This window comes from Hordeum vulgare, chromosome 3H, assembly GCF_904849725.1.
Source record: "Hordeum vulgare subsp. vulgare chromosome 3H, MorexV3_pseudomolecules_assembly, whole genome shotgun sequence".
NCBI lineage: Eukaryota > Viridiplantae > Streptophyta > Magnoliopsida > Poales > Poaceae > Hordeum > Hordeum vulgare.
In genome coordinates, this window is record NC_058520.1 from 549766041 (window position 1) to 549777699 (window position 11659).

Here is an 11659-nt window from a genome sequence, read left to right on the forward strand (position 1 = left end):
TTTAACATATTATGGTTTTTACATATGTTACTCTAATCCTTTCTCTCTTCTTTAATTATCTACCACACCACGTCAGCATGTTTGCTAATCCTAAGTACATAATACCATCTAAATTACTTCTATTATGGCCCGACTCAGAGCATGGTTAATAGTATAACCATCTACTGGCTATATAAACATCACATGTCATCAAGAGTTAGCATATAATACTACTATATTAAAGCTACTAAGCAAGCAGCCCTCCCATGCAATCCCAGTGCTAGCGATGTTGCTCCACTAGATCGACACATGTTGGCCTGATTTTCTTTTCTTTTTGATTCTTTTACACCCCTAAAAAATTACCAATGAAGGCAACAAATATTTGAAACCTCTTCGTTCTTCCAGAGAGATAGACATGGAGAAAGGAGAGCCGCCGCTGCTTCCTCCACGGGTCCGTGCTCGATGCCCTGCACCCACGCCGCCGTTGCTACGGCTCCCTCCCCTTCCCCCGCACCCCATCTGCTCTCATCCACTTTGGCTCCATGGGGGCCAGCAGACACAATCCCTAGGTTCAGTTCCTGTTGTTAGTCGGCCTCGATGGATGTGGTTGTGCTCGGGTGGGTCATGATAGTACTCAGTTGCCGCTTCCACGACTATCAACACCCCCCCCCTCCAAACTCCCCTTCTCAACCTGGACCAAGTTTCGCTGTCGTTTGACGGCACGGAGGTGAATACCACTGCAACCAAAGTGACGACCCCTCTCGGCAAGGTATACATTTCTTCTCCATTGGGTTGGCTCCCCTTTTTCTCCCTTTTCCCTTCCATCGTTGATACATCCAGTACATGCTTCGAAGACAAGTGCAAGGTTGATTTATCTCTACAAAAAAATGGATCTTTGCATCAAGATTTTTGACTTGGGCGTAATTATATTGATTGGTTACTGCCAATTTTTGTTTGAATGAAGGTTATATTTCGTTTCCCTTCTAGAACAACATAAACTATAGATTAGCTGTTCATGTTAATTAATGTGTGGGATGAGAAATTAAATTTCTGGTCATTATAGTTTCTTAAGTACATTGAGCTTTCCAATTTGTAGTCCACGGTTTTAGTTTTTGTATTTCACATGCAGGAGTCTAATCAGCATAGAAGCAAGTACGCTAATGCTCTCGAATCAATTGGCTTGGGGAGAAATTTACTTTTAGAATGGAGATATCAAAGGTTATCTCTGAACCAAGCAAGAATTTCAAGTTGGTGTGCATATTAATTTAGAAGCCCAATCTTACTGCTAACTGCAATTATGTTCTTCGTGTCATGCAGGTCACGGTGTCGTCCTTGCGTTTTCTTCTACTGCAGTTGGCTCAAGCTATGGAGAAGGACCACCACGGCTGTCGCGGCTCTTACCATGTCGGCTTCTGAGATGGCAACTAGGACGTTTGCACTAGTTGCGGCCTTGGAGCATACCATCGTAAGGTCCCCACGGCCCGTCCCTCTCTTCTCTTATGCCCATGTTTGTCTTTTGCGACGTTACTTCGTGAGCGGCGGTCGCGGCCGTCCTTGACGAAAAAAGGTACGATCATGAGGCGCCCATACAACAGTCTTACATGGTCAGCGGGTCTCTTCATCGTTTCCAAGAACAATGCTCCTTCTATCTATATACTGATTGACAACCACATGTTGCTAGGATTCAGTTTTGTTCAATACAAATTCTATCTACCCTTATGGCAAGGCCCGTTCATATCCATCATGTACCTTCTGCATCGCCACAACGAGTGTTGGGCCCCTCCAATGCTTGATGCCAACACATATCGCGATTGGAACGTCACGTCTTTGCCTCAGCCTCGTCTCTTCCGCAACCCATGTATGCTCCCGGTGTTCCCTAAGCCCACCGTAGCTCATGTATCGAACACCCCTCCACCGGACAGTTCGATCATGCTACGTCCCAACGCTCAACAGCTATTGCATCCCCTCCTTCGTTCTAACCACTTTCTAGGTGGAGGCACATAAGTAAGTGTTTTCATCTACTACCTCTCACAGTACGTAGAAACATCAGTACCCTCAGTAGGATAGTGAACACGTCTGAAAGTACCAAAACATAGGTCACACGAGGAAGTTGCCTAGGTTCAGACCCCATTGGGGGCGATAACACCCTACACCTTGCTTTTGTCATGGTGGAGTACTTCATGGGAAGGTACAATGGGGGATGATGTATGCCTATTGAGAGTAGGTTTCGACGAATGACTGCCCCAAGCCTCCACCTTATGTAGGTGATTGTTGCTAGGGTTTTACATAGGATAGATACAATATTCTGCCTAGATGATCGCTTGATGCTCTTTCAGGCTCTGGGGCTCCTGTTGCGGTCGGAGCTTTGCCAAGCTTCATGGGCCCTGAAGCGGGCATGCTATTGGGCTCCCCACCGAGAGGCCACCCCTAGTGTATTACACTGTTAGTAGCCCTCAAGCATGTCTGGAGTTGGAGTATCTTCATCTTCGAGAAACCCAGGCGGGGTCCCTATATCTTTGTGGCCTGCCTTTATGAGTCCACCTTCAAAAAGGCCTTCCGGGTTGCCCGTCGTGCAGCTTCTTGAGCGATACCTTCATATACATTGGAGTGGTTAGCGGAGGCTTCAAGGATTCGGGCCTCCAGTTATGCTATGTTCCGCGTCAAGGCCCAAGGGCTTGAGGTTATTTTGGAGGCTTACTTGCTCTTGGCTACCCTAAAGCGATGTAGCTCGAGGGTTTGGGTGAGTACGTGGCCTCGTGAATCAGAGCTTGATCTGAGGCCCTGCACGCATCGAAGCATCACCATCCCATCCTGTCTTATCATAACCAGAGTCTGATGTGAGGCCATGGAGCTCGTCGCTTCAGTTTTCTTGGCGGATGTAAAGAGGAAAAGAGAGCACCTATTACCTTCTCCTACCTCTGCCCCAAATATGTCTCTCCTTCCGTTCTGCCACCCCCCCCCCCCCACACACACACAACCGCCATTACCTTACGCTCGTAACTCAAACCCTACTCCTTTTCTCCCTTTTACGGACCAATAAGATGACAAGGGGAGAGGTAGGTTGCGGTCGGATGTGTGTCCATAGCGAGGCCCTGGTCATGCTGAGGGATGAAAGAATAAGAAGGCGGCTGCTTGCGCTGGTGATAAGCGAGAACTCAGTGAGACCGTCGGGATTTTTCGGGTGGGTCCAGGGTGTCGGACGTGCGCGTGACTGGTGTCCAAATGCCCGCACGACCCTCCCCCTCCCTGTGTTTGCTTATGGTTTGCGGGAAACAGACGTCCAAACCAGTTTATGGATCGGTGAGGTACCGTGTTGGATGATTTGCAGCGTTCGGACTCTCTGGCCCGGAGAAATCTAGACGGTTTAAGGGCCGATGTTGAAGATGCTCTAAGGTTGCACGAAGAAAGAGAGGAGCGGTGTATTACGGCCCAATGACATGTGTCGCTCAGGCTAGGTGGGGTACACACGCTTGTTATCAGTCGTGTAAGCCCAAACGTTTTCGTTATTTATGTATGTTTGGAGAGGACTATCTTGCTAGTTCCATTTCATTTCGAGGTAAATTTTACCGTATTTTTTTAAACGAGGTAACTTTTACCATTGATGACCAACCATTGTGGCATGAGAGGTGCGACAGGTGCGTCACGCCGGTGGCATTGCTCCCACTCCCCCTCGTCAGATATATCGGCGGGAGCTGCGCGCATGCGTCATTCCTGCTTGGCTCACCCCCAATGGCTGGCGTTCAGCTGCCCCTGAGTTTCAGTCTGTCAATTTGACACTTTTTCTGGTCAAGCAGGTCACCTTGCTCCCCACTTCCGAGGATCCGGGACTAGCAACTACTCCCTCCGTTTTTAAATATAAGTCTTTCTAAAGGTTCAACTGACGGACTACATACAGATGTATATAGACATATTTTAGAGTATAGATTCATTCATTTTGCTTCGTATGTAGACATCTAGTGAAATATCTTAAAAGACTTATATTTAAGTACGGAGGGAGTAGCAAGTAGCAACGCCACCTTTCCTTCTCTGACCACCTCAGTTCGTCGGAGTACCACCGTCGATTGAGCAGACGAAGGCTGCTCCGATTCGGAGGTGGACATAAATGGGACTAATTAAGCCCATCCTACTTAATCATCTTAATAGGCACCCATGGGCAAGAGAAAAAATAAATGGGTTCTGCAATTAAACCCGCTGGGAATCCATCACACCACTTAACCAGTCTCCTTTCGTCTGCGCTGAGCTCTCGAGTATGGTTCCAGCCACCGTCCCTCCGGCCTGGCCACCTGGGGCGCGCTGCTCCTCCGGCCGCCCCTCTTGTCGCCGCTCGCTGCTCTCTTCTACCTCGCCGTTCATCTCCCCTCATCTCCCTCGTCATAACTTGTAGTAGTTAGTTTTCGTATTACAGCTGGAAATGACGGCGCCGGACCAGCATCTATGGGCTTACGACCAGGTTCTGCTCAATGGAGAGCGCCGCCGGCCCCTTCCGCGATGCGCATAGCCATCTCATGAAGATCGTGATGCTGCTCCCGACGATGGTGCCAGACATTGCCGTTCAGGAACTGAACGATGTGAGCTGCTGAAAGTGGATTTCGGCCATCTCGGCCAAGGGCGAGAAATACCTTTCAGCGAAAAAATAGATTTTTTGTCAAATTTCAACAAAAATTTAGTCCAAAATTTTTGAAAATGACCGAAATTCCGCCATCTCGGTCCTGGGTGAAAAATTCCACAAACCGAAAATCAAAACGCAGTGTGAGCATGGACCTCCAGCGCTTCCTCGCCTCGGCCTCCGCGTCGACACCCTCGGACTCCGCTGTTCTCTCTGTTGGAAATAAGTCGTGACGGAGCACGGTGCGACCGGCATCAGTGCGCCAGGTCGGGTCCGTGACGGTGTGACCGACGTCAGTGCGTCAGGTCGGATCCGTGGGCTGGGTCATGACGGTGTGTGTACGTGTGTAACGTGTGTGTGGTTATGGCAGTAGCATGTGTATGTGGCGTGGTGGTACGTGATCCCACAGCCTGGTCATCTAGCTAGACGGGAGTGCATCCATTAGTTGCGGTGTAGTCGGGCTGTTAGCAGCGGCCGGCCGCGTCGTGCGCGTAGAGCGCGTCGTGGGCGTGGCGTGGCCGGGCGGTTCGCGCGTACGTACGCATGCAAACTTGGGGGCTGCGCTGGTGTGGAACTACAAAGCCACAGGCACGAGTGTGTTTGTATCTGAGAAGTGTTGATGCTTTGGAATAGAAAAAGGGGATGTGTGTGCGGCCGGGTAAAACTCCAGTGTATCCTTCTCCTTTCCTTGTGTGCTCCTCTTTTCTTCTACCTTCGTCCAGTTGTGGGAGAGAGTTGTCCCAACATTTGGTATCAGAGCGTCGTTGCGATCCACTACGTCGACCATGTCCATCGTCTCGTACGGCGTCGGAGGGAGCACGGTGTCGCTCCCCGTGCCGATGCTCACCGGTGACAACTACACCGTGTGGGCGATCAAGGTGGAGGCCAACCTCGACGCGCAAGGGTTGTGGGAAGCGGTGGTTCCGATGGAGGACTCGGCGGCGGCGGTCATCGCGAAGAAGGACAAGCCGGCGAGGGCATACCTCCTCGGAGCGCTCTCCGAAGACATCCTGCTGCAGGTGTCGTCGAAGAAGACGGCGGCGGAGCTGTGGGCGAGCCTGAAGGCGCGGTTCGTCGGTGCGGACCGGGTGAGGGCTGCGCGGCTCTCCACTCTCCGCGGTGAGTTCGATCGCCTACGCATGGAGGACGGCGACGAGTGGACGTGTACGCCGGGAGGATCAGCAGCATGGCAGCAAGGTATGCGGCCCTCGGAGCGACGCTCGACGACGCGGCAATGGTGAAGAAACTGCTCGACACCGCGCCGGACCGGCTGTACGCAGCGGTGGCCGGAATTGAGCAGTTCTGCGACGTCGACAAGATGCCGTTCGAGGAGACGCTCGGCCGGCTGAAGGCGTTCGAAGAGCGGACGAGGCGGCGCACTCAGGACAATGGCGGACGTGGCGGTGACAAACTCCTACTCACGGCGGCTCAATGGGCGGCAAGGCGACGTCAGCACGGCGGCGGTTTCGACCACGATGATGACGGTGCGGGCAGCACGGCGTCGGGCGGCGCAGCAAAGCGACGAGGAGGCCATGGGCGCTGCTACAACTGTGGCCAGCGTGGACATTTCCGGCGGGAGTGCCCGAGGCCACGTCAGGCGGAGGCGGCGGAGCACGCGCTTGTCGCGGCGGTTGACGACGACGTCGGGCCGACGCTCCTCTAGGTCACGACTTAGGGGGTGATTGTTGGAAATAAGTCGTGACGGAGCACGGTGCGACCGGCGTCAGTGCGCCAGGTCGGGTCCGTGACGGTGCGACCGACGTCGGTGCGTCAGGTCGGATCCGTGGGCTGGGTCATGACGGTGTGTGTACGTGTGTAACGTGTGTGTGGTTATGGCAGTAGCATATGTATGTGGCGTGGTGATACGTGATCCCACAGCCTGGTCAGCTAGCTAGACGGGAGTGCATGCATTAGTTGCGGTGTAGTCGGGCTGTTAGCAGCGGCCGGCCGCGTCGTGCGCGTAGAGCGCGTCGTGGGCGTGGCGTGGCCGGGCGGTTCGCGCGTACGTACGCATGCAAACTTGGGGGCTGCGCTGGTGTGGAACTACAAAGCCACAGGCACGAGTGTGTTTGTATCTGAGAAGTGTTGATGCTTTGGAATAAAAAACGGGGCTGTGTGTGCGGCCGGGTAAAACTCCAGTGTATCCTTTTCCTTTCCTCCTGTGCTCCTCTTTTCTTCTACCTCCGTCCAGCTGTGGAAGAGAGTTGTCCCAACACTCTCACCCTACCAACTGTTGGACGTGGTGGTCACCCCGCCGCCTGCCCCGGACGCCGGCGCCGATGAACACTTGCGCTACACTATGATGGGAGTGCGCCTCCTTCTTGACCACTTCGAAGAGCAGCAACGTCTAGAGCTACCTGAGGTTGCGGGGCTCGAGCAGGAAGCGCTTGAACTGTGGGTCGAGGTCCGGCTCCAGCCCCCGTTGCAGGGCGCGGGAATGGTCACGTTGTCACATCCCACGACTTACTCCAACGGTGGCAGCGGCAGCGTCTTCTCCACCAGCGTGAGTTATACAATTTTTTAGTGGTATCCCACTTATTCCCAGCTAATCCATCTAAATTGTACTTCCTTCGTATTTAAATATAAGTCTTTTAAGATATTTTACTAGGTGTCTACATACGAAGCAAAATGAATGAATTTATACTCTAAAGTATGTCTATATACATCCGTATGTAGTTTATTAGTTGAACCTCTGCAAAGACTTATATTTAGGAACGGAAGAAGCAGTGGGTTGTTAGTTATCACCCATGGAACCATGATGGGACGAAGTGGGCTATGGTGGGACGCCCGCGGTCAGTCCCTCCTGCAGCCTGAGCTCCGAGCCTGCCTCCAAGGGACCAGAATGATGAGTAAAAAAGAAGCTATCTGTCCATCAAAGGGACCAACAAGCAAGCATTCAGCGACGGACAAGTTTTCAGAAATTCAAATCACAGTTTCCCCTAGAATAAGAACCACAAATCGACAATTAATTAACGGACTTGACGCCTCTAACCTGTTCTGACTTCTGGCTACTATACATCTTCTACAAAGCTGCAGGTGCAACGTACATACAGTTTGAATCACATCATTCAATCACAGGCATAACATCTAACGCTAACGCTAAGGCTAACGCGACGGAGAGTAACGTCCTTGGCAAACACCACATGCTCTACTCACGGGAGCTGTGCGTCCAGCCTCCGACCTGTGCGCCGTCTTCTTCGACCTGACATAGAGAATCAACACTGAATCAGCACCAAAACAGCCAAGAGTCCAGGAGAAACCAATGGGGTCCGGCCGGTCACAGTACGAAATCATGGGCGTATTTGTTTACCTTGGCGGCCGTGAACGAGAGGCCCACTCTGATCTCGCCGTGGTACGAGTTGTCCGCGGCGACGACACTGTACTTGGCCGGGTTCTGCTGCGACGAGCCGCTCTCCATGCCAACGCTGATCAGGTCAGTCACATTGATCCTGCATCATTCACGGAACAAAATGTCAGCAACTTTCGTTCTTCATTCTGCATTTGGTTTGTTGAAATGAAAATATTATATGTATAGGCTCATGATGGGATGCATAGTATTTCATTCCACATAGGGATTTGACAAATCTAATCTTATGATCCAAAAAGTCATTACAGGAATAAAAAACAAGTAGGAGCAGCACTCACGTTGCTTGGCCGAGGAAGTCGTCGCTGGAGAAGTTGTCGTGGTCCATGATCCGGAGGAAGAGCTTGTGCTGCCCGTTGGCCGCCGAGGAGTTGATCTGGAACCGGAACACCTCGTTCCAGCTCGGGTTCCTCCCGTCATCTGCATCATTTTACAGCACGCGGTCAGTCACAGCCTCGCAGGGCATGGATGGCTCTTGGGTCTATCTTGCCAAAGTCCTCCCCTCATCTGAACACCCGGTTGCTCCGTTTCAACCAGAGAGAAAAAAATCATGAAGAGGGAAACAAAACCAGAGGGCTGCGGAGGCAGCACTGACCTCGGGCGGTGCTGCTCTTGCGCTCCTGGCTCCGGTACTGCACGATCACGTACGGGTCTATCTTCCCTACACATGGCCAGCACAAAGATGAGTCAGTCTCCAACTTGAGCAGCAACTTGAGCAGAACACAAGAAGGGAGCAAATAGAAGCGAAACCAAGAAGATACCACCAGTTCCTTCTTACAATTCGACGGAAGGAGAGGGGGGGGGGGGGGGGGGGGGGGGGGGTACACACCTAGGAAATCGCTGCCGAAGAGGCCCTTGGCGTCGACGAGATGCAACTCCAGAACACCCCTGCCCATCGCCTCCGGATCTAACAGGAACAAGCACCTCCTCTGTCCTTCGCCTTCTCGCAGGCTGCTCTGCCCTCACCTTGTTTCCTCCGGGTCTATCTTGCTCTGGTTATTAGTTGACGTCTGGCGGCAAGATACCACGGCCGCCTCCTACCAGCCCATGTATTTGTACGCATTCGCTGCCTTGGCTGGCCGTTCTAGCAGGTCAAAGCTCTCGAGCGGTCGCCAGCGTGAGAAAGGGGGTGCCCGTGGAGAAAGCTGCTGTTTGGACCGGTTCAAGGCTCTTCCCACGCTTCCTCTCTCCTTCATACATTCACTTCCCACGCCAGCACGGAAAGAAGGCGGAGCCGCCATCTCCGTTTTATTATCCCACCAACTGGCCATTCTTTTTGCTGCACCAGTAGTTCTGTCTGCAGCGCCCTGCTCTTACGTTTTCTATTGACGTCTTCCTGGAAACGGGCTATTGCCAACCTTTTCCTCCTTAGGAAACGGCCGGCGCCAACCACATCTCCAGCCGTTGAGCCTTCGGGAGGCCTTTTTTATGCCGGTTGGGTTGTCCCGGTGTAATTTTTACTTTGGGGTGAAAAGAAATTTCAGTCGTCGTGCTCTTAGCCACCAGACGGGGCACTCTACACCGATTACGTACCCTTTGTACGTGCCCTGTGCCATGTGCAGAGACAGAAAAAAGAAGAAAGACAGGGGATGAGCGACTTATGGTGGACCATTTGCATGTAGAAAATACCGTCGGTGTCCCAGACGCCTCCTTCGGATTGGGTTCGGCTTGGATCTGCCGACGCTATTTCTGAACAAATCCGACAAAAAGTTAGACGTTGGGATGTGAGTGAAACTTTCTTTTGTCTGTCGGTGCTGAAAAAGTGTTTCTGGCGGGATGCTCTTATTTGGCCGCTCGGCAACATGGTAGAGCTAGCCATCGCTAGCAAGAACATGGGTGTGATTCCTTGCTCCGAGTCCCAGGTCACGACTAATAGTTAATCGTGCTCAACCGCTGATTGGATGGTTCGTTCTGGATTCTCATCTGCGGCTTGTACGACCATGACGGTCGACAGCGATGCCTATCTGCTGAGAATCTAGATGCCTGCCTGCCTGCCTGCCTGCTTGCCAAAGCCAAACTCTAGCGCGTTTTGGGAATTCTGCCGTTCCTCGTACGCGAGGTGAGAAACCGAGCGTTGATACGGGGCCGCGCGTGCTTTGTTGGCGAACAGACGTCCATGGAAACTCCCGACGCGATGAGATGGAAATGAGAAGAAACACTAGTGGACTAGGGACACGGCGATGAGAGCAAGGGACCTGGTTTCTCAAGTCTGGGTCAGGGTCACGTTCTGTAGAAACTTCCCTAGTGTTAGGAAACCCCATGGCATGTACTCCCTCCGTTCCTAAATATAAGACCTTTTAGAGATTGTACTATAAATTACATACGGATGTACATAGACATATTTTAAAGTATAGATTCACTCATTTTGCTCCATATGTAGTCTTTTAGTGAAATCCCTAAAAGGTATTATATTTTGGAACGGAGGGAGTACGTCATGACCAATAGTTCGAGCAGTGCATCGCCAAATTTGCAATTCAAAAGGCTTGTTCAATCCGTGTCTACGAGTTGCATTGTCCTCAAGCCTTAATAAAAATAATGATCTAAACGCTTTTATATTTTCTTACGAAAAGAATATTTTTTTTAAACATAAGCCAAAAATTTGTCCTACTCATTAATTAAGAAAAAAGAGTTGCCTAGTTAATTACGAAAAATCGGATGAAAACCACATAAAGCAGCAAGCCATAAAAGCATCTACGACCGGACCCATCATATGCGTCTGAAACGACCGGGCACGCCGTCCGGTCACTCACCGACCATAAAAGATCGACCCAGTCGGACGTCTCAAACGGGCCTCAAATATCCGAGCTGACCGGCATTTGGACACACCCACCAGTGCATTCAGAGACATTTAAGGGATATCGACCCAGTCGCACGTCTCAAACGGGCCTCAAATATCCGAGCTGACCGGCATTTGGACACACCCACCGATGCATTCAGAGACATTTAAGGGGTCATATTTACCAACCTTGGTTGTAGATACTCTAATACGTGTTGTAAGCGGCCTACTCCTAACAAAACCACAAGAGCAATCATGAAAACACCTCCAGCAAGCTATCCCTACCGATGGTCGGCATATGAGATGTGTTGCTTGGAAGCTGTAATCCACGGTCCTCGATAAAAGTTAAAAAACACTACAAGATCTATCTTTAAATTCCTTAGCAGTATATTAATCGTGGATATACTGAAATCTGTGCTCTCTAGCCTCAAAAGCGCGCATAGGAGCAATTCATCCCGAGGATAAAAATTCACTACAAACAGAGGCTAGATATTTCATTTTACTGCATGTTTCACGGAATGTAGGTGGGCAATGGGCAGGCATATGACCAGAGAGCTTGCAAATAAGTACGGTATCAGAGTTCTTGCAAGGAGCACTACTGAAATCGGAGGATTTGCCATTAGCCATTTCTTTGCGGTCAGCTTCACGAAAACACATGGCAAAGAATTGCATGATGGCAAAGTTTATCTTTACTATCAACGAGTTCTTTACCGTCAGCCAGCTGACGGCAAAGACCCGAAAGGCGGACGAGTACAGCTCATCAGAAACAGAGTTGTCACCCATGAGACGTTTTTGCAACCAATTGCCGAAAATCCTGATGTGTTCATATGTAATCCATTTGTCACACTGTTCCAGGTGTTTGGGGCGCAGAATATTCTTGTGTTCATCGACATACGGGGTCACCAAGGTAGAATTTCTGTAGAACTGTGTAGTG

The 11659-nt window shown here is 51.0% G+C and overlaps 1 protein-coding gene across 1 annotated transcript; it reads right to left on the reverse strand.

The window, feature by feature from the left end:
* Nucleotides 1–7480: 7480 nt before the first annotated feature.
* On the reverse strand, nt 7481–9114 carry LOC123444926 (elicitor-responsive protein 1-like). The gene is made up of 5 exons (XM_045121810.1): nt 8779–9114; nt 8545–8610; nt 8231–8369; nt 7896–8034; nt 7481–7787 (listed from the first exon to the last, which is right to left on the reverse strand). The coding sequence occupies exons 1-5, from the start codon at nt 8843–8845 to the stop codon at nt 7734–7736; spliced, it is 465 nt and encodes a 154-aa protein (XP_044977745.1). The 5' UTR covers nt 8846–9114; the 3' UTR covers nt 7481–7733.
* Nucleotides 9115–11659: the final 2545 nt, after the last annotated feature.

Coding starts and splice junctions, on each gene's coding strand:
- LOC123444926 (XM_045121810.1), bottom strand. CDS start 8,845: ATGGGCAGGGGTGTTCTGGAGTTGCATCTCGTCGACGCCAAGGGCCTC. Junction 8,611..8,778: donor CTTCGGCAGCGATTTCCTAG/GTGTGTACCCCC, acceptor GGCCATGTGTAG/GGAAGATAGACCCGTACGTG. Junction 8,035..8,230: donor GACTTCCTCGGCCAAGCAAC/GTGAGTGCTGCT, acceptor TGAATGATGCAG/GATCAATGTGACTGACCTGA.